General features: G+C 32.9%; 1 protein-coding gene across 1 annotated transcript in view; it reads left to right on the top strand.

The window, feature by feature from the left end:
- Window positions 1-22279, top strand: part of LOC129225565 (phosphatidylinositol-3-phosphatase SAC1-like) — a 69785-nt gene that overhangs the window by 31791 nt on the left and 15715 nt on the right. The window contains exons 7-15 of the mRNA XM_054860010.1: window positions 4339-4372; window positions 8339-8526; window positions 9375-9458; window positions 9550-9618; window positions 9712-9791; window positions 15678-15776; window positions 16295-16433; window positions 18724-18793; window positions 18891-18963. Coding sequence (XP_054715985.1) covers window positions 4339-4372; window positions 8339-8526; window positions 9375-9458; window positions 9550-9618; window positions 9712-9791; window positions 15678-15776; window positions 16295-16433; window positions 18724-18793; window positions 18891-18963 — 836 coding nt within the window. The remainder of the gene's footprint in view (window positions 1-4338; window positions 4373-8338; window positions 8527-9374; window positions 9459-9549; window positions 9619-9711; window positions 9792-15677; window positions 15777-16294; window positions 16434-18723; window positions 18794-18890; window positions 18964-22279) is intronic.

Genomic DNA, 22279 nt, shown 5'->3' with positions numbered 1-22279 from the left:
ACTCCTCCCACAATCCGGCAACACGGGCTAAAGACGGAGGTTCAAAATTCAATTTCAATGACGTCCATACAGCATATGGATCGTCTAAATCATCTATTAGTTGTTTTAACTCATCCTCTATGTTGAGGTAAATAATCGCCACTGCTTGGCCCCTCCGTTTCTTTATTTCTGCCGAAATACCTTCTTCTAATTTTGTTTGGGTTAATTCCCATAAATCTCTTTCTATCAGTACCATTTTCATATTTTTCGACCATGTTGCCCAATTGCAGGAGTTAAGTTTCTTAATGTTTCGATAGTCCCTTTCCATTATTCTGAAAACTTTTGCAAATTTGTCTCCAACCAAAATGACATTCGACCGAGCTCTGCTACCACTTTGTTGGCATAAATTAAAGTTAAGTTTAAAATCCAGAAGTTAAGATATTTAAACTAAGCCAACATTAACTGGCCGTGTAATGTCAAGTTGGAGACAAGCAAAAAACATGTTTCAGAAAAATACATTTATTAAATATGACTAGAATAACATCCCCATAAAATACACCCCCAAAATATCATAACAAAAGTGGTTCCAAAATATAAAGAAAAATGTCACCAAGATGTCGATGCAGTCACTTGCCACTCCGAAGGATCAGGTAGAAAACTCACAAAAGGTCCGCCGAATCACACTTCAGGAATGTCCGAATGAAAAGCACCATTACACAATTCGTAGATCGGTGAACATCACAGGTAGACACGTGGAACTCACATCCCCGACATTTTAATTGGCCGGACACAACACAACAGGTTCTTCACCTGGATTCACTAATTCCAGGACTTGGAATATTAAACATCACATACCACAAAAACCCCCGCTAGCATCGCGGGGAAAAACCCCCCCACACGTGAGCCGGACTAGGCTTCACGTTCAGAACCAACCACTGGGGATAGTTGAAAGAAGAAAAACGAGAGAGAGATCGCTGCCACTCGCCACAATATATATGTTTTATCAACCAATGAGATTCCATGCCTCGATGACGTCACCACACTAACTTCTACTTCGACCATCACTCATTTGCATATTCCACTACCGCGAATCTTCGTACTCCTCTCCATAGCACGTGCGGTCAACGAGTGGAATTAATTCGAGTCGATCAGGTGACAACTCAACTTTTCTGAATCGACACATCGAGACATGCAATCTCCGATGGTTTCAGTAAACAGTCGCCATTAATTATGGCGTGGGGGAATCGTCGATTGAAGTGTTAGCACCAACTAGTTGACAGGTTCTACTTTTACCAGACTGGGCTTAAAGTAGGTACACTTAACTTTAAATTATTTTCTTTAAATTATCGGCTGTGGACCGAGAATAAAAACTAAATAAAATAAAATAATATTTTATGCTAACAACATACATACAGACGTCACAAGAAAACTCGTTGTAACTAACTCGGGAATCGTCAAAATGGATATTTTATGTGCCTATACGTTCTTCGGCATTTTTCCCCGTATGTTCGAGTAGAGAAAAAAAACTTAACATCCATTCGGGGTTGAGAAAAATGGAAATTAAGGTCGATTTTTGAGTGAAATTTTTTTCTCGAATGCAATACTTCCTTTTTTGTAAAAGGAAGTAAAAAGGCAACACCTTTTTAAATAGGAGGGGGGTGGGGATAATTAGACAGTAATAAGTTAAATAAATACCTTTGTGCTGAAAAGTAAAGTAAGAAATAACAACATCAAAAAGCACAGATTACTGCAGACACATATTATATTAAAATACATCTTATTAAAAATCTCTGGTTATTGAATGTTAAATAAGCAACTTGGAAGTCACCAACCAAGTTAAAAATAAAGCCAAATTAATGTAGATGGTAGTGGATAGGGATGTTATAGAAGACAAAAGGATCGTCAAAAAAGTGATAAAAGATATTTTTAGAAATAATTCTTAGAACAGAAAGCGTAAGAAGGATTTCAGCAGTTGCGTGGGACAGGAAGTTGAATGTCCAAGCATTTAGTTAGTAGCTCAAGCAAGTTACACAAAACATTACTAAGGAATACGTAGGAAATTTTGAAAATGAGCTGCAACAGTTCAAGAAAAATGATTAAAGCAGAAAGTAAAAAGGTTCGAAATTAATATATTGTACTTCACTGAGAAAAAGGAAATTTGAGCTTATTTGAGAGTTTGAAATTTGAAGATGAATCTAGTTCAATAAATAAATAAATAAATAAATGCAATTTTATCACAAGTGCAGCAATACTATGTTCTAAACTGCTCACCATTCGAAAGAACTCATTTTTTAAGTGAAGGAATTAATCCGTTCGTTTTAAGGATTCGTTCTTTTGGACCCGTTCGTTCAGGAACAACATTTAGCATGACACTGCTTAACATGAAAAATTGGTTAATAAGATAGGCTTCCATGTGCTTCCAAACAGTATACTATCAAGTTGAAAAATAATCTTTCAACGCCACATTTTTTTATTACAAAAAGTTATTTTGGTCTCATCAGTTTCGTATTGTGCATTATTTTTCACTGTTGTTATTTAGGATGTATACCAATTACAGTTGACTCCCTGTTTAACGATGCTCTATTTAACAACTTTCTCTATTTAACGACGCTTTTCACGGTCCCAGATGGTCCACTGTAGTGTTAAAAGCATTCTATTTAAGGACGTTTTCTACTTAAGGACGATTTTTTGTGGTCCCTTGAAAGTCGTTAAACAGAGAGCCAACTGTATACAATTTAAAAGTTGAATGAATATAAATACTGTGAGTGGCCTATAAAATGTTTTTTTTTTTTTTGCTGTTTTTCATGGTGATTTTTAAGTTTAAGTTGTCAATCTCTTTTAACTGAACTCTTGACTTCTTCCTAAAGGCCGACAATGTGTCATCATATTTTTCACTTTAGCTGTGATTGTGAAGTTGTTGTTATAATTATTAAATTTTAATGCAATGATTGTATATGTGCAACGTTTTCATTCAAATTTTGTTTATTTTTATCTTTTTTCATTTCTACATAAAAAATTGTTTTTCTTAATGGTAGTGAATTTCGTGCAGTTGTCCAGCAATATTTTCACATCCATTGGTTTTTCATGTTTCTGATTATATCTTGAATTTATTGTGCCTAAATATCCGTTAATTTTTAGTCTCCCTCAACCAAAAAAATAATCAACAAAAACTTAGTGTTCTATTTGAAATGAAATTTACCCTTTGAATTAATTGCAGTAAAACTTTTCTGAATTCCTTTTCTTTGTGTATTTATTTTTATTATTGTTTTCCCATATTTCTCACAATATCTTTACAATTTCCCTAGCATACTTTTTCAACTTAAGAGCATAATTACAATATACTCCAGATGACATTGTACTTTTCTAAGAAAAATTTGGCTTGCACTGCAATTTTTTGTCTCAAAATAATTTTTTCAATGAATCTTAACAAAAAAAAAAAAAAAAAAAAAATCATAGAAATAGAATGACAGTAAAAATATTTCTCAAAAAAGATCAATATAAAATTTTTATAAAAAAATAAGTGTTAAGAAAAAAATCCAAGAAGTTGTTAATTTCCATGATTTTTGGCTATTTTAGATAAAATAATTCTAAGCACATTCTTGCAAATCTTAATTATATGCAATAATTCTCATCTAAGTGGTTCAGTTTTATTTTTGAGTTAATTTCTCAAAAATAGTTTGAATTAATGAATTATTCAGAGAAATAACTTTGGATCTTGATTCCTCACCCTCATTAAAATGTTAGTGTAAGTATTATATGTAACCATACATTTGAACTCCCCCGCCCCCTCTACTAAAAATAAACTTTAAAGCTAAGATGTGTTTTCTTTTAAGTGATTTTTTATTTGTGCTCAAGAAACTATTATTATTGAACAGCATAGCTATGTAAAGTCAGAACAAACAACGTAAGTAGAAGCACAAATTTGTAAATTACAGCAGACACGTGTTTCGGCGTTACAGGGAACGCCTTTTTCAATGCAAAAAATAATGAGCACTGGATGAAAAGACATCCGACAAAAGCTTTTGTCGGATGTCTTTTCATCCATGCTCATTATTTTTTGCATTGAAAAAGGCGTTCCCTGTAACGCCGAAACACGTGTCTGCTGTAATTTACAAATTTGTGCTTCTACTTACGTTGTTTGTTCTGACTTTACTATTCAGCACAAAGGTATTTATTTATCTTAGCATAGCTATGTGTTTTTGTCCAGTATGAACAGTTTTTTTTTATTGTTATTGTCATAAAATCAATGTTTTTGTTGGACAGTTTTTTTTTTTTTAAATAGTATTATAAATGAAAAGAAAAGCTTTGTTTAGTAGCACAAGCACATTTGATATATTGTTTTTTTGCATTTTCTTTCAGTTGCAAAATTACTGGCTTCCTGTAATACATGGTTGTATCCTTGGTATTATTATTTTAGGACTTTTTCTTAAATATTTCACAGCGGGATGAATTATTATTGATGAACAGAAGTGAGCTTTGTCTTTTACTTTTGAGTTTTGAAGAGGATTGTTTCATTTTGCTCTCAGTACAGTCCAACTTTGTTATCACACCACCCTAGGCACTGTCTTTGAAATGTCATCATAACAGAAGTGGTGTATAACTGGAATAATTTAAAAATGCATAATTGAGCCCTAATTTATTTATGACACAATTATGGATTTTATAAATTAATTACTTTAATGCCATTAATTATAGTAATTCACATAGTTTATTACTATTGACGGACAAAGCTAATAAAAAAAATGTTTCACATCCTTTTTTATTTCACTCTAAAAAATGTTTCATTAAGGTTTTGAATAACAATTTAAACAATCGTGCTTTCTACGCAGTTGATTTTTAAATGAATTTTAAAAAAAGTGTTTCCTGTAATTATCAGAGAGAAAGAAACCAATTTTAAAACTCTTCACTTGAGACCTGTTTACAAGATTCTAAGTTCTAATCTCCACCTTTTAACAAAGAAGAATTCTTTATAATTATTTTTGATGCTTGAAGAATATATTTTCATGTCCAACTAATAAGGGGCTCAATGCTGTCTCTTTTTCTCTTGTAAGATGATTTCTATGGCTAACTGCAATTGAAAATACAGTAAAACCTCGTTAAGTCGTCACTCGAGGGACCAAAAAATTTTGACCACTTATGCGGAGTGACTACTTATGTGGAGTGGGAAATAAGGAAGGAAAAAAAAAAAAACTTCTCACAAGTACTTTAATGAATAGCTGTAGAATTCAGTGAGGAAAACCAAAAGCTTGTGTAATCCATGTCTATAAATTAGTGGAAACTTTAAAAAGAAGGAAAAAACACTCATTATAGTTACCTAGTTTTATTTTCTTTTACTTATGCATTACTTAATCATAATAACTCATTTTAATGTACCTACTGTTCATTAAAACAATCCATCGGTGTTGACTGATGAAGTTGTTGCTTACTGAAAATAAATCTGTCTTCTAACATGCTTCAAGCTTTAAATTCTACGTCTCTTGTACTTTTAACAGATGTTAAATACTGACAAACGTTCTCCAGGTATTAAATTTTGTCTGTCTTGCTGGATGGAGTTTGATTCACTAGACAGTTTGATTGGTACTAGACAAAGTCACAGCAAGAAGTATGCTTTGAATGACCAGAAGTGAGAAGCAAGATTTCAAGGAAAAATGATTATCACACAGCATTTCTACTAAGTCTAACGCTATTTTCTAAGATCCGATTAGAAAAAAGGGGTTTAGAAAACAATTTTTGAGTGACTAGTAAACCAGGGTAAAATTAAATTTGGTGACCAGTAAAAGAGGATCATTTTACATTACTGTGAATGAGACCTTGTCGGCACCAAAGGAAAAACACGACTTAAGCAGATTGACCACTTAAACGGTTGACTACTTATTGAGGTTTTACTGTAACTATGATCTTTTTCGTCTTCTGCTACTTCCCTGGTCCAGTTTTAAAATACAATACAGCTGCTTTGCATTCCTTTCTATTGTCCCTCATGTTAAAGACTTAAATTAATCACTTTCAGAATTTATATACACATCCTACCATTCTTAAGGTGGCATGTTTGAACTGTAATAATGAATCTCTTATTGTCAGAAATTCTTACAATAAATTTTTACAGTTGTTTCCATTATTTAACTGAAAATATTTCAATTGCAAAAAAAAGGGGAAAAATCAATTCTGTATCACCCCATTCAGCATGGTCAATCCAAAGTGTCGTGGTAGCCAGAGTTTCACAATAAAATATTGTTATGAAATCCTGAGCCACTTAACATTAAGTTTTGAGCTTTGCAAAATGGAACATGGCATTCGGAGTGTGATGAAATTTAGGAGTGGCGATAATGAGATTTGACTGTACTTTTTTTGCTTATGAGCTGTAAAAAGTTGAGGGACAAATTGCTTGTTCTTACAATTGAGAAAAAATGCTAAAATTTTAACATTTTTGAATGACAATCATTAAAAGGTATTTTTTCCTGAACTTGTACATTTACTCTTTGGTTATTTATTGAATGAAATGTGTAATTGCAGTAATATTCAGTAAAATCTTTTACATCATACTAGAACAGAATTGTAATCTGAAGCAGAGGTCTCCAACTCGCAAACCACATCCAGCCGACAAATTTTGTCTACCCCGTGGAAAACTTACAATCTGAAAAAAAAATCAAAATTACAGTGAAGCACTGTTTATACGTTTCTCTTTTATGCGTTTTTATCAATTAATACGTTTTTAAAATTGGTCCCTGTAAAGTCTAATACACATTAACCTATACCTATTATACGTTTTTTTGTTTGTATGCTTTTCTCATATAGTCCCTTCAAAAACTTATAAACGGTGCTTCACTGTATTTTGATTATCTAGGAAAAGCTTTTGAAACTATTTAGAGAAAACTGAGCCCATAAAATCTCTAAAACTACCATTGAGCACTTAAATAGGTAAAAATATTTGGGGGAGTATTGCAAACTAGACCATCTGAACTTAAATATTGTTATCCGTGTGTGGTAGGGTTGAAAAACAAAACTCAACATTCATTCGGGGGTGAGCAAAATGGAAATTGAGGCCGAATTTTGAGTGAAAATTATTTTGTGAATACAATACTTCCTTTTTTGGAAAAGGAAGTAAAAAGAGCTGTATACAAACTTCAGCATTAAAGTTAATTTTAAGTCAAGTGTGCACTTTTCTCCCCATTAGGACTTTTATTATTTTTTCCCATATGGGAGAGGTTTAACCCCCAAAACCCTGCCCTAGGACATGACCCTGGCCCGCCTCACCAAAAATTTGCAATGTAGCCTTTGGGTGAAAGAGGTTTAAGACATTGAGAAGGAATACTAATGGAGGGAGCCACATCTCAGTGAAATAAGCTTGGGATCCAATGTTTCCCAGGTCAGGTGACTTGTTTGGCTGGGAAGTTGTCACGTTTTGGCACTCAATCGCTCTTTTGGCATTAAATATTTTTCAGACGACGGATCGGAGCTTATTATGAAGTCGTGGCTACAAATCAGAGCAACTCTGGCTCCAACTCCTTTACGCATAATAATAAATAAATAAATATATAAATAACGGATACAAATACAGGCCTATCATTAAAACTCCCTCTCCCCACTTCTTTCCGGATTTTAAAATATAATGTAACTGCATTTTTCATTTATGTTTATTCCCTGAAATGACAAGCATGTACAAATAGTTTAAAGTGTTCTGTTATTGACTGAAAATTAATGGATTCATATGTATTGTAATCAATGTTTTGAAATGATTTCATACGCAGGCATACTAGTATTTAAATTGAAGCATAAAAATAGCAAATCTTTATTCTTGCGCATCTGCTGTTCACTGGAGCTTGGCGAGAAGATACTCTCCAACAAAGCAAGTGTACTCGTTGAATGCATATAAATGTTATTTTTTCTTTATTTAGAAGTAAAAAACATTCGTACACGCTAGGGAAAAGTTACTTGACCTCCTGGTGTGGCTTTTTCCTCACAGTTTACAATGCTAGAATACTGCACTATTACTATAAATCTAATTTTTCCCTTCTACTGTTAAAGGTTGTTATCATTCATGGCTTCAGCTAATGAAAACTTCTTCAGCGGTTATGGTCAACTCGAAATTGCTCCTCATGTCACATGGTACTGTTGCCATATCGGGATAGTAGGGTTGCTCTCTCTCCATCTATTCCTTCTTAATGGTTTAAGACCCCTGATCTAAAGGGTCTTGGATTTTTTTGGAGCTTTATCCAAGCCTTTGTCTTTCAAAACCTCCATGTATCAAAAAATTTCACCCTTCCCTTGAAATTCATGATAGATAAGTTTGATTCTAATGCAGAATCAGAAATGCAAAAATTATAAATGTATTTAGCTACGTTGTTTCTTTAACCCTCATTAGTTATTGTTGTCAAAAAATGTACCATTAACCAGAAGTCTTTTTCCTGGACATTAATTTCACGAAGGAGTTTATTTCGGGCTGGTACAAGATTGTTCATGAGAGGTCTTGATACTGATGGCCATCCAGCAAATTTTGTTGAGACTGAGCAAGTGATTGAATGCGATGGTTCCAAAAGTTCTTTTGTTCAGGTGAGGATTGAAAAAAAAAATTTTTTTTTCTTTTTTTTCTATGGTATATAAGTCAAAAAAATTAAATGTGAAATGTAAAACTGATAATTGATATTTTTTTTAAAATATTTTTATATTTTTTAATATTTATTTTTATATTTGTTTATAAGATTTTTTTTAAATGTTTTTTAAAGCTATATTTGTTGTGGAAATTTAAGTATCAATATATTATAAGTAAATATTTTATACATGTATTGCTCATATAAACATTTGTTTAAACGATCCCTTAAGCAGTAAAGTTATGGGTAACTATTAAATATAATGATATTTATGCAAGCATCACTTATGGATACATAAAGGAGTAATTATTGCTCTAAATTTTGTTCTCTCTCTCAAAAAAAAAAAAAAAAATCTGTACAAATAAAAACAATATTTTGTGTGTCATTTAAAATACCACTTTATTAGCATTTGCAATTTGGTTCAATAATACAGAAGCTTAATAAATAAAGTATTTTGAATGTTTTGAAAGAAAATTTGAAATACTATAATTGATTTATCATTTTGAGGCAACTCTTTTGTGGGAAGGGCAAGAGGGGCAAATTTGTCCTATTTTTTTTTAATTTTTAAAGAAGTTTTTTTTAAATATATATATATATATATATATATATATATATATATACTCTATTACCCTATATAAAAACTGAAACAAAGATGGACAGGGGAGGCAGTTTCAAGTGTTTACCCCGACTCAGAAAAATAAAAAATCTGACACTGACAACCATCTCTACTTGACAGTAAAAAGTAACAGATGTTAACTGATTACTTTTATTAAATGCTAAAAATAAAACTATAAAATTATTATGTTTTAGACAAGAGGTTCAATTCCATTATTTTGGACTCAGCTGCCTAATCTAAGGTATAAGCCCAAGCCTACTTTGAATAACTACAACCATGTAAGTTTTTAACCCTTTAATGTGTATTTAGTGTTAAATATTATAAATATTTTATGTCATCTTTTTATTTACAAAAATCCTGTTATTTCAGTTAGATGGTTTTCAAAGGCATTTTGACAGCCAGATCTACAACTATGGGCAACAAGTTATTGTGAATCTGGTATGTAGTCTATTACATTGGTTTTTATTTTAATTTTGTTTTCTTTTTTCTTGCACTCTGTCTCTCTTTAATGTTAACTTTTATTTATTACAGATTGATCATAAGGGAGCAGAAAAGAAATTAGAAGAAGCTTTATCCCGTGTGGTTAATTCAAGTGGAAACTCAAACATCAAGTATTTTTGTTGTTTTTTTCTTGCCTACAAACTTTAGAAAGTAGTTTATTACAGTCCTTGTAGTTTCTAATAAAATTAAATAAACTGAGTATGGTGCACTGTTTTGCAAGAAAAAGCAGTTGAAGCTCAAATATTTTGCTTGCAGATTTTGGGATGTAAATAAGTATTCAGACTGTTAGGGTTTCATTTAAGGAATGATTAAAATGAAGGGGGGGGGGGTCTAGCTGTTAAGTTTTGTTGAGAAATCACGATTGCTTATTGCTTTCACTTGACTGTTTTTGACATTACTATGATTTTATTTTCCCGCCAGCACCACCGTCGACCGGCTCTTCACGATGCTGCTCCTATAGCAGAAACCGTCTCCAGGGGTCCCACTGGGAGTCTACATATGAAATTTCTATTTTCTAGGACATACTGTTCTTGACTTATGCAACATAGATACGCACATCCGCACATACATACATATGTACACTCAGACATCACAAGAAAACTCATTGTAATTAACTCGAGAATCGTCAAAATGGATATTTTGCGTGACTAACGTTCTTAGGCACTGATCCACGTGTGGTCGAGTCAAAAAAAAAACTCCACATTCATTCAGGGGTGAGCAAAATTGAAATTAAGGTCGATTTTTAAGTGAAAATTTTTTTGCGAATACAATACTTCCTTTTTTGTAAAAGGAAGTAAAAAGAATTTTCACAAATCAAAAGACAATGTTAAAATATTTTGCACAATTAGAGAAAATGCTAATCTGCGTTTGACACATGACATCACATAAAGGTACAAATAAACTGCAAGTATAGTATTTCCAACAACTAAGAGCCGAATACTAACAATTTTGAACATATATTTTATCTAAGGAAAATGGTCCAGCTTTCGGATGTTCTGGACATTGGGGTTATGTACTGTATTTTGCTTAGAAATAAAATATAGTGTGCGAATTTTGATATTTTGCCATCTTGTTATGGTACATTCTCAGAGACTCTAACGAACGTACTGGAGTGAATAGCCTGTCTACAAAAAGGAGCCCACAATTATGAGTGTTGGTTTTAGCATTAGGCATTCAAAAATTGCAGATTAATTACAGAAGAAAGGTGGCATTTTAAACATTTAAAAAGTAATTAAACATTTTTTAGAGGTTGCCTACAAATGATGGGATGCATTGAAGAGTGACCAGGGGTTTGTGACATTATGACAGTTTGTCACAAGAGGGAGTAATCAGGGCTGCTCCGTCCCTATGTGCAAGGTCGTGCAGTGCACAACCGCGCCAGAGTCAAAAAGACACCGAGCTCTACCGATCAAAAATGCTCCAAATGTGGGGAAATCTCTCCAAACAAAAAAAATTAATAAATCTAATAAAATAAAATTGAACTTTTCGTTATGTCTAATGCAATGTTCGTGCTTCCTTAAAAAACCCTGAATTTTCTGAAAATGTCCTTAATTTTTTAAAAACTAGATTAAGTTTGGTCTCCGTTTTGTTGTTTTTTTTTTTTTTCTATTTTTCCCCTCAAGCATTCATTCTCCGCAATATCTGCAGAAAACATAATTTAGGTTACAAGAACAGTTTGCAACTTTTTTTCAATCTAGTTAAACTTCATGGAATCATGTATAAACAAAATTTATCGTAAAAGAGGATCAGTTGGTTTTGACATCACTCTTCTACAACACATTTTGCTACACTTTTGCACTGTTGCCTGTCAGTTAAAAATGGCTTGCTGATAACGCTTTATTATCAGTCGGGTTTTTTTGATGACGATGAAAGAGGATTTAGCGAATTTTTGTTAGACTGTATCATAAAATGGGGGATTTCCTAACTGGTCAACCGTGCATTATTTGGAGCACTCGCTTTACATATATATTGATACCACGGACACTTCTCGGTTCCCCTCACTTCTCCCTACGGCTCCCCAGAGTGACACTGCACCCAGTTTGAGAACCCCTGATATATATAAAACTAGCTGCGTTGCCCGGCTTTGTCCGGTCTACCGTGAAAAAAAAACATTCCGTCAAGTGAAGTATCTTCAATAACCAGGATTAAATGAAAGAAAAAAAACCTTCGTGCAAAATTTTCTCGCCAAACAATGACGACAGATACTAAAATACTTTTAAGAAATTAAAATAAAATGAGAAAGATGGATTTAGAAGGCGTAACCATGGAAACACAAAATAAAATAAGTTTTTAAGAATTGAAAATGAGAAAGATGGAAATAAACAATGGATTCAAAAAGTGTTACCGTGGAAACGCAAAATAAAATGGTTAAAAACTTCAATAGAGAACAGATTTTTAAACTTCATTTAATTCACTTGTAACTTTTTTTCTAATGGAGATAGAGGGTTAAACTTTTTACCTTTGGTCGAGTTAGATCTGAAGTAAAAAAAGCAGCTCTTTCCAATGCTGTCAAAAAGAAAACTGTGGGACAATTCCTTCACTTTTTATTGATAGATTTAATGAAGAAAGTAGTGCCTAAATTTCAACTAAGCCTTAAAAAAAATTGAGCTAAAAAGGTAAAAAACTCCCGCTGCAACTAAGTTAGAGCATTGGAACAAATTGCGTAGAACACGGAAAATTCTTCTCTTTCCAACGATATATAATATTACTATTTGCAAGTAATTTTTCACCCCCATAGTCGGGATTTTTTGTGAAAGTTGGGCCTAAATTGGAATAAAAAAAGAACTATTCATTGAATTGTTTTCGAAACTGGGATCTGCAAACCTTTTCAGGACTTAAAGGAACAAACTGAAAATTTCAGCAAAATCGGCCAGGTAGTTCTCGAGTTTTGCGAGTTCAAACACACAGACGCTTTTTGGAGACTTCATTTTATACTATGTAGAGATGTATCTAGTACTTTGCCCCCTGGAAAACTTAGAAATGGTGTACCTAAAGTTATATATGTACGATGAGTTCTTAAAATTTTTTGAGAATCCTTAAAAAGTCCTTAATTTTCACTTTTAAAAATGTGTGAACCCTTTAATGGTGGCGGTGAAATAATATTGCTTATTGAAACAAGCAATCAGCCTCGCTGCCTATCTAAAAGGAAAAACTATTGCCTTGTGTCTAACATACTATTCAAAAGCACAATATTTTACATTGAAAACACCTGATCTAATTAATGCAAACATTAGCATTTTTTTTCCTAATGTGGAGATGTGCATGATGTTTTGGTATGTCTATAGTATACAAGTCTGAGCATGTGAGGCTTAAGATATTTGCTATTCCCCACTTCGGTTCGTGCGGTGAATATGTTCTATTATAATTTGTGCAATATGTCTTTTTGTGATTTTTAACTACTGTTGTGGTCATTCAACTGCTTCATGTTATCATACATAAAAACAATACATATGTCCCATATTATTTATTTATGCATAATATTTATATAGTGTAGGCAACAATTTAGGATATTTTTATTTGGTTGGTTCCAATAAAAATATCCTAACTTTTTGGTTCCAAAAAGTAATGACTTGTCCATAATTACTTAATTATGTACCCCCCTTAACTATTTGTGTTTTTCAATTAGAAAACAAGCTTTGGGGAATGCATTTGTTTTAAACATTGAATTCAATGCCTTTTTAACGATTCTGTATTTTAGAATTAGTCGAACCCTGTTAACACAAACTTGCTTAGCACAAAGTAAATGCCACTCCCCGTCAGATAAAGCTACAAATTAGTGTTAAATCAGTCACTTAACTCAAAGAGGATTTAGACGGAATTCCGGCAAACTTAAGGTCTTGAGGAAAAAAGAGAAAGGAAAACATTATAAAACCCCAATCCTTTTAAATGAAATTACTTTCAAAAGTTGAAAGATCTGCACTTGAACGCAAGCAACATGGATGGCAGCGAGAAAATTTCTCTCCTCGTTGTAGGAAAATCATGAAAATCTTGTTGCTTCAAGAAAAAACGAACTTTATCCAGGGCCGGATTTAGGGGAGGGCAGGCGGGGTTACTGAACTGGGGCCTCCACAACAAAGGGGCCCCCACAATAAAATTTTTGCAAAATATCCTAACTTTCACGGGTTAAAAATATCGGATATATACATATTATCAAAATATTCGGATATATATCAAAGTATCGGATATTTTCGAAAACATGATGATCTTTTCGAACCCTGATTGGGGCCTCCACTCCTTCGTTGCCCCGGGGCCTCCACACTTCCAGATCCGGCCCTGACTTTATCTGTAAACTATGCTTACAGTAAAAAAGCTTGGATGAACAGTGAAAAAAGAAAAATTTATCCGAGTCTGGAAAACTGTTCTGCCCATGTAGAGGTTTGAGGTCTAAAAACGATCAATTGTGTTTTTTCACCCACCAACACTGCAGCAAAAATCCAGTTTCTCGATCAGATGTTTCAAAATGCACTGTTGTAGAGAAATGCCCCAAATAGTCATTGCCTGTTTCGAATTACTTGTGTTTCTTACTTAAACTATAATTATAAATACTTGTGTGTACATTTTGGTACAAATGTACTTTGTTTCCTATATTTCTGAGTCAAAAAACAAAACACAAAACTTGTCTGGTTACACAAATTCGGGTAAACTTCGAAATCAGTTAACACAAAATATTTTGGCGTCCTCGTCGAGTTCGTGTTAACGAGGTTTAACTATATTGGTTTTACTAGAAAGGGATTTCAGTTTCAGCTTTTCTTGACAGGCCTAAAAGTTTGATTAATTATTCATCAATTAGTGATTACAGAGATATTTAGAGCTTCGTTTATATTCAAAATATTTTCTTTTTGCAAAACGCATTAGCATATCAGATGAGCTACCGAACTAGAAATAATTTGAAGATCTGAAGTTAAAACATACACTGTTATCCAAAACCAGATATTTGCACATTTTTTTTCAATAAATTAAAAGCCAAATTTATATTTCTACATATCATATTTGTCTGCAAAACCTCACTCCAGGTTATGGACAGATCCAAAAATTGTTCAAGGAGGGGGCGATTGATTTTTTAACTTACCTCTACTACGTATATAATTTACACATGTTTGGGGGGTGCGGTGCCCCCTCATTTTCATCTGACAGTATTTTAAAATATAGAGATTTGTCCAAGGAGGCCCCCTAACCTAATCCTTTCCTTTTCCATTGAAATAATTATTCTAAAATTGCGTTTTTGAATTTCAAAATATCAATTTCAGGGCAAAGTTCCAAAACCCCTCTCACTAACATGATCAAAGGTTATCTAAAATTGCCCTTTATGGAATTTAGTTTCGAAAAATTGCCGGAGCAAAGTCACTGAACCCATTTCTTTCATTAACATTACCTGAAATGTCTACAATAAGACTTGCATTTTGCAAAATAACCGAGGGGAACCTCAACACTCATCCTCCTACATCAACAAATATCTTCTGAAATAGCCCTTTTGAAACTTCAAATCCAAAAAGTTTCGGAGAGAGAGATTCGGATCCCATTCCTTTCCTTAATGTCGTCAAAGATGGCCTACCCTTGCATTTTAGAACTTCAATTTAGAAAAATTGCCGGTGCATGGTCCTTCAACGAAGGTATTCTACCTTCGTTGAAGGTAGAGTTGCTACCTCTATTTTCCCCGAATGCCACTGCATAAAGGCGCTCAAAAGACATTTTCACAACGGCACCGATAAGGCTTGGTGCGGGCCTGGGAGTAATTTAATAAGAAGTGTGACATTATGCATTTTTCAAATAAAAATATACTTATGAAAAACAGTGTGACATGTAATAAAAGGAGAGGAGGGTAAGGTGAAGTGGGGCACAAGGGAGGGGGATTAAATTTGTTGACAAAAGTGTGACATCGTTTAAAGACAGCCCCTTGAATAAAACGCAAAAGAGCAACTTAATCATAATAGTTATTATATTAAATGTATGCTGTCTTTTTTTTAAAAATATTTTTATCTAAAACATTTTCTTATTAGGTATGAAGCGTTTGATTTCCATCATGAATGCCGCAAAATGAGATGGGATAGACTATCAATTTTAATGGATCGTGTACGACAAGACTTGCTTGATCACAAGTATGAAATTTTCTTATCTGCTGAAAACATTTTTGCTACTATTTTCTTAAGTGCTCTTTTCAATGATTTTTGATTATGTTGATAGATTTTCTTTAAACCTTTCTGCCTCAGTTTTATATTTAATTTTTTTTCTTCTATCTGTTTTACCTTTCACCATAAAAAAATGGCCATATGTCTAGTATTGTTCTCTTTTAGTATAGTGTAGTTTTTTTTTTTTTTTTTCTAATCTTCTTTTGACCATCCTAGTTGATTTTGATCTAAGACTGACTCGAGAACTGAATAACTCTTAAATTCGTGAATGAATTTAAACATGTTGATTAAAATCTATATTTTAACAAATATAGAAGCTAAATATGCAATTGATTTATTTTGGATTATTGAAGAGTTCTTTTGCTTAAAGTCCTTTATTGCTTTTGTTTTATGTTACTTCATTATAATTTTACTTTGACAAGCTGTTTTCTATTACTTTGTTTTACTTTTGTGTCTTTGACTTAACTTGTCTTCTTCTTTTGCATTAGTTACTTTATGATGCTCCGTGATGGAAGTGTCCCTTGCCAGCAAGAAGGAGTTTTTCGTACGAACTGCATTGATTGTTTAGATCGTACAAATGTGGTTCAGAGTCTCTTAGCTAGGGAGTCTTTAGAACTGCAGCTAAAGGTGTGAAATTGTAGTAACTATGTTTAAAATTCCATTGCATATTACACACAATATTACAGGGTATCTACTGATCCTGAAAATAATTAAAATACTGAAAATGTATTGATTTTTTTCCCCTAGAAATACTGTTTTTTTAAACACCAGGAAAAAAATGAAAAATTAGAATGTAATAATGTGAACTGAAAGCAAAACATACTATAGCCTATAATAACCAACAGTGATCAGCATTTTCCCCTCAAATACAATAAAACCCCTCCAGACAAACACCCCTCCTAGGTAGGCGATATTTAATTTCCCGATTTTAAATAGAATTTTTAATCCCTTGTACTGCAGACATCCCTCTATTGCGGACAGGAAAAAAAGTCCTGTTAGTGTCAACATTAGAGGGTGTAATATCGTGATGAAAGATTATTTTAGCTGTGATATCCTAGTGAGGGACATAGGTCTTCCACCTCTATGGCTGAACAAAAAACGCACCAAAATCACAGACAAAACTACCTTTTACTAAGACCACATCACACTTTATACATTTTTTTACACTACAAAATATGGATTTTTCTGTGAGCTCGCGAGTAGCACAGCTTGCTACCCTACCATCACTCACAGTTCTCCTCTCTGCCCTGCCCAAAACAGACAAGAAAACTCTTCCTTCCACCAAAGACAAAGATCTCATGAATCTCTGTCTTGGCGCCTCAATGACTTGAGACGAACCTCAGATCATCATTAATTTACAAACCACTGACAGTTAATCTGCCATAAACTAAATCAGTTTCTGTTTTCCATACTGAAGAGTCAAGGTCAAGAGTAGAGACGTACCGAGTAGCACTTTGGCCGAATACCGAGTACTCGGCCTTTCACTACTCGGCTGAGTTACCAAGTACCAATTATGCTTTAAGAAGAACCACCTACACACATGTAATGAATTTTGAACTTATAGGAATAGTAGTGTAGACCTCCTTGTCCATATAATAGTTTTTAAAACTAAATTCCTGCTGAAATTTAATTACGCATTATATATACAATTTTGTTTGTGTCAAAAATTTTACAAAAAAAATATTTTTAAAATTAAAAATAAATAAATAAAAGGTATGATTGATCAAGTTAGAATTAAAACAAATTACAGTAAAATCCCTCTAATGCGGACATTAACGGGGTAAATTTTTTTGTCCCCAATATAGAGGTGTCCGCAGGACAGAGGTTTAATAATGTTATTTGCATTGGAACTGGGAAATTAAAAATTGTCCTCATAAGAGGGGTGTCCATTAGGAGGGGTTTCACTGTATACCAATCAATTATAGTTCTAGTCCGCCAAACATAAATAATTTTTAAAAGCAGATAAAACAAATGTGCCAGACACATGTTTCTGCACCCCCCCCCCCCCCCCCCCCCCCGTTACAAGGAATGTCTTTTTTAGTGCTTAACATGTGAGCGTAAAGACATTCGACAAAAAAATCCGACTTTTGTCGGATGCCTTTAAATCTACGAGCTCCCATTTTGTGCATTGAAAAAGGAATTCCTTGTAATGCCAAAACACGTGTCTGCAGTGTTCCTGCACTGTGCTTTTAACATTGTTTTATTTCCTTTTATTTTTTAAGCAAAAAGTATTTTCACATTTTTTATAACTAATTTTTGTTTGTAGCAAAAATCCATTTTTAATATAAAAATTCCATATTTTCTATACTTGCCTTTTTTGCGTAATTTTTAATAAATAAGTTTTATTAACTTTGGGGACATTAAAATAAAGATTTATTCCATTGAAGCATTACAAACTTCATTATTCTCAAAATTTAAATTTGACTTATAAATTTTAATTGTAAATGATTGCAGAATATAATGCTTGCTCTTTTTTTTAAATAAATTTTAGTATCTGTCTTGGACAATATTCAATTTTTTTGCAACTACTCGGTATTGGCCGAGTATCTGATCAGAATTTGGCCGAGTAAAGAGTAGTTACCGAGTACTCGTTACGTCTTTAGTCAAGAGGGCGAAAATAGGATACATTACAAGGGGTTTTACTGTATGCATATTATAGCTAACAAATTAAATTCTCATAATTGAGTTAAAGATTTTCCTTATTTATTTATTTTATTTTATTAATTTTCAACTTTATTAATTGAAGTGTGCTATGTTATCAATATTTTATGGTAACTTAGATCAATTTAATTTTTTTGAAAAATGTTGACTATGTAGAAGCTATAAAAATGTAACAATTTCATTGTAGACATAGTTTTGCAGAATGATAATGAAAAGTATGACAAAATAACAATTTCATCCTTTAATTTCATTTTAGAAACTTGGTGTATTGAGTGAGGGGCAAAAATTGCAAGCTCAGCATAACTTTGAATTTATTTACAAAAACGGTAATTTTTTTGAAAATTTCTATTTCTAAGATTTAAAAAAAAAAACATATTTGTGGTATGTTTTTACCATTGAATCTTTAAATTTTGATTCCTACAGCTTGGGCTGATAATGCAGACATATGTAGTATACAGTATGCTGGAACTGGAGCCTTAAAAACAGACTTTACCAGGTATTAGTTCTTTTGTTTATTTGGAATTGTGCATTGTTGTGTATAAATGTCCTAATGCCACCAGAGGGACAGTCATTTCCTTTCTGCACCTTTCAAGATTGAGAAAGTCATTAGTGTTGGTCTCACATGATAATGCAGCATTTAAATGATCCTTTGAGCATTGAATACTCTGGGCAAAATTAAATTCCTGTACTATGTTCACAGAAAATATAGACCAAAAGTTAGGCTCGCCAGTTTTCTAAAATGTTCAACGGGGGCACCGGAATGCTCCCCTCCCCCCCCTCCCCGGGCCCACCAGTTGATAGTATTCGAAAGGTTACACACCTGTGGCTTATTTTTAGTGTTTTATAGGGCAGTTTATTCTCAATGCCAATAATAAATGGTTACTAATTTTGAACCTAAAGCAGTGATAATTTAAAAAAATGACGTAAGCAAATAAAATTTGATCATTTCAAATGTGATATATAGATGTAAATATATGATTTATTAATTTGAATGTACATATAAATTGAACAATAATTTAGACATATTTTTCATTTTACAGTACTTCTTTTTTTCTTTAGACAGTCTTTTTGTGTTTTAATCTTGTAAAAATCCTCACAAAGTAATCCAGTGCTGTTTTTTCGAGTCAATGTTACAAATGATAAAGTGATTACCTTGAATAATTTTTCACAGTTAATTATTTTTAGACCTTTTTGGTCATTTGTGATCAAACTTGTCTTTTCCTGGACGTGAAGTATTCTGGCTGGGACACTGGCAGGGTTCGTACGCTCCTTCAAAACTCCTCCAATACTCCTTCATTCAGGAAATTTTCCTAAAGGTCCCTTCAAACTTCTTCATTTTGGTTTTAATTCCTTCAAAACGCCTTCTTTTTTAGTTCAAGACTACATAATTTTTCTCTATGACAGCGACTTAAAATACTTCAATCGACAACCTAACATCGTCACTAGGGCAAAGGTATATTTACGATTTTGATGTAGTAATTTCGTATATTTATTTTTTTCATAAAGATGTGATTTACAAATTGAGCATAGGAGTCATAAAAGTTGAAGGTGAAAATATTATTAGATTACTAAGACATTTCATAAGTGAAGTAAAACATGCTTAAATGGTGCTTAGCTATTTTATTTCAAGTTTTATAACTATTGCTTTTCCCTCCACCACACTCTCAGTAGTAAAAGTCAGTTTGTCTAATTATTATTTAAATATTTAAAAATACATAAGTAGATGTACTATATTAAGCGATTGTGTTAAAGAAAACAATTGTTTAGTAAATTGCAGTTCGGACAATGTAAAAAGGGTCATCCATGTTTGATGTCATAACTTGAGGGGGTGCCGGGTTCATGAAATTGTGACAAGGGTAAGAGAAAGAGTGATAAAAAGTGACATCACACAGTTGTTACAACACTATGTTGTGACATGTGACAAGGAGTAGTAAGGTGAAGTGTGACATTTTGTGACAAAGGGAGAGGGGGTCAAATACGATGAATAAAAGTGCAACTGGCCTTAAAGGCCAGCACATTAGTACTCCTTCAAAATCTCATTTTACTCCTTCAAAACTCCTCCAAAAATCCTTCATTTTATTTCTGAAATTGAGTACGAACCCTGACTGGGATTTTGTCTGAAAACTGTCTTAGTCAAACCGGGACATCTGACAAACCTACCAAAAATGCCCAAACCAGTTTCCAGAAGGTTTTCCACTTTGGGGGGGGGGGGGTGGAGGGGTAGTTTTGAGGTTCTTCTCTGGGGGAAAAAAAAGCTGCATTCACAGCTGCTTGTCACCACTGATTCTTGTCCAAGCAAAATAAGTGGTTGAGGTTGCCAAATGGTGCATTTCTTTACTAACATCTTGTATATCTTTTCCTTCAACACCGTATAGTAGTATACAGTTTTGTATCCAAGAGAGCTTAGGTGCCTTCATCTAGTTCTCTACCTGGAAATTGTGAATTTTGTTCTCTAAATATCAGCCATTTTCTCTCCTTAATCTTAAAGGGAACAAAGTTCTTCATTATCATGCTGCTCAGGATTCCCACAAATTCTTCTAAGTGTTTAAAAAGGACTTAATTTTAGTAGCCTAGACAAAATATCCAGTAAAATGTTTAGTTTTGAACTAAAATTCTTAGTTATTTTTATCTGTAATCTATTCAGTACTTTATATATTGTTTGATGAAATGTACATTAGGGCGATTCTTGAAAAAAGGTCCTGTGCTTAATGCAAAGTGTTTTCATTTTATACAAGTAACTATAAGTTAAATATAGGATTAACTGTCATGCTTTGATAGTATATTAAAGCATGTATTATTCCCCAACAGCATTATTTTGTGAAGGCTTTGGTTAGCTGGAAAAAGTTAAAAACTTAGCGTTATGCACAGGACAGCTTTTCGAGAAGGACAAACTAAATGCTTTGATTTGAATGGTCAATATTATTTATGGTGAATTTTCACTCTTTTCTAATGTTTTGTTATCCATTTTCCAGTATCCTTGAACAAAAACGACTCATGTCTGAGTTTATGTAAAATGAATTCTATATAACCATAGGGAATATTCTTGAAAGTAATTTAGTTATTATAGACTATGTATTATGTACTTGCCATTATAATAGACGTACTGCAAATTTCCTGCCAGATATTAGTGTATAACTAAGCATTAAAATAAACAAATTTTTGAAGGGAAAAATGGGAGCTAACCTCATGTATGACTCCAACCACACCCTTATCAATTTGTTCAATTTTATTCTTTTGCTCAACAAAATGTATTTGTAAATACTTTAACGGGCATTTTTATCTAAACATAATAAATTTGATGCAATGACACATAATTTCTTAACTTGGTAGTAATTGATGATTGATTGTGTAAGTTAGTCAAAAGGCCTTTTTTTTTTACTCTAATGACTGAAAAAGGTCCTACTTGTAAATTATCAAGAAAAGAAGAAAAGGTCCTACTTGTAAATTATCAAGAAAAAGGAGATGATGATAATGGGGTCGTTTCCAAAATTTTAAAAGTATTTTTTTCTGAAAGAGCATGCTTAAAAACATAGGATCTGACCATTTTTTAAATAACTTGTTCAAGTTTAATATTTAAAAAAAAAATACTTAAATCAGTGCACTTTCATTGTTTACGTTTCTGTCGTGTGATATCACAAATGATGAAATGCCATTCATTGTTGCCATTCACGGAGAAAAATATTTAATTCGCATCTTTACTCACGTGTATTGGCAACGATATGGTTGATAGCAAGCGTAGAGCACAATATTTAATTCGCTTCTTGATTATCATAACTCATAACGTGGAAACGTGTTAGAAAGATGCGCCAAAT

The sequence above is a fragment of the Uloborus diversus genome, chromosome 7, assembly GCF_026930045.1.
Source record: "Uloborus diversus isolate 005 chromosome 7, Udiv.v.3.1, whole genome shotgun sequence".
NCBI classification, from domain to species: Eukaryota; Metazoa; Arthropoda; class Arachnida; order Araneae; family Uloboridae; genus Uloborus; species Uloborus diversus.
This window is presented reverse-complemented; position numbering and strand designations above follow the sequence as displayed.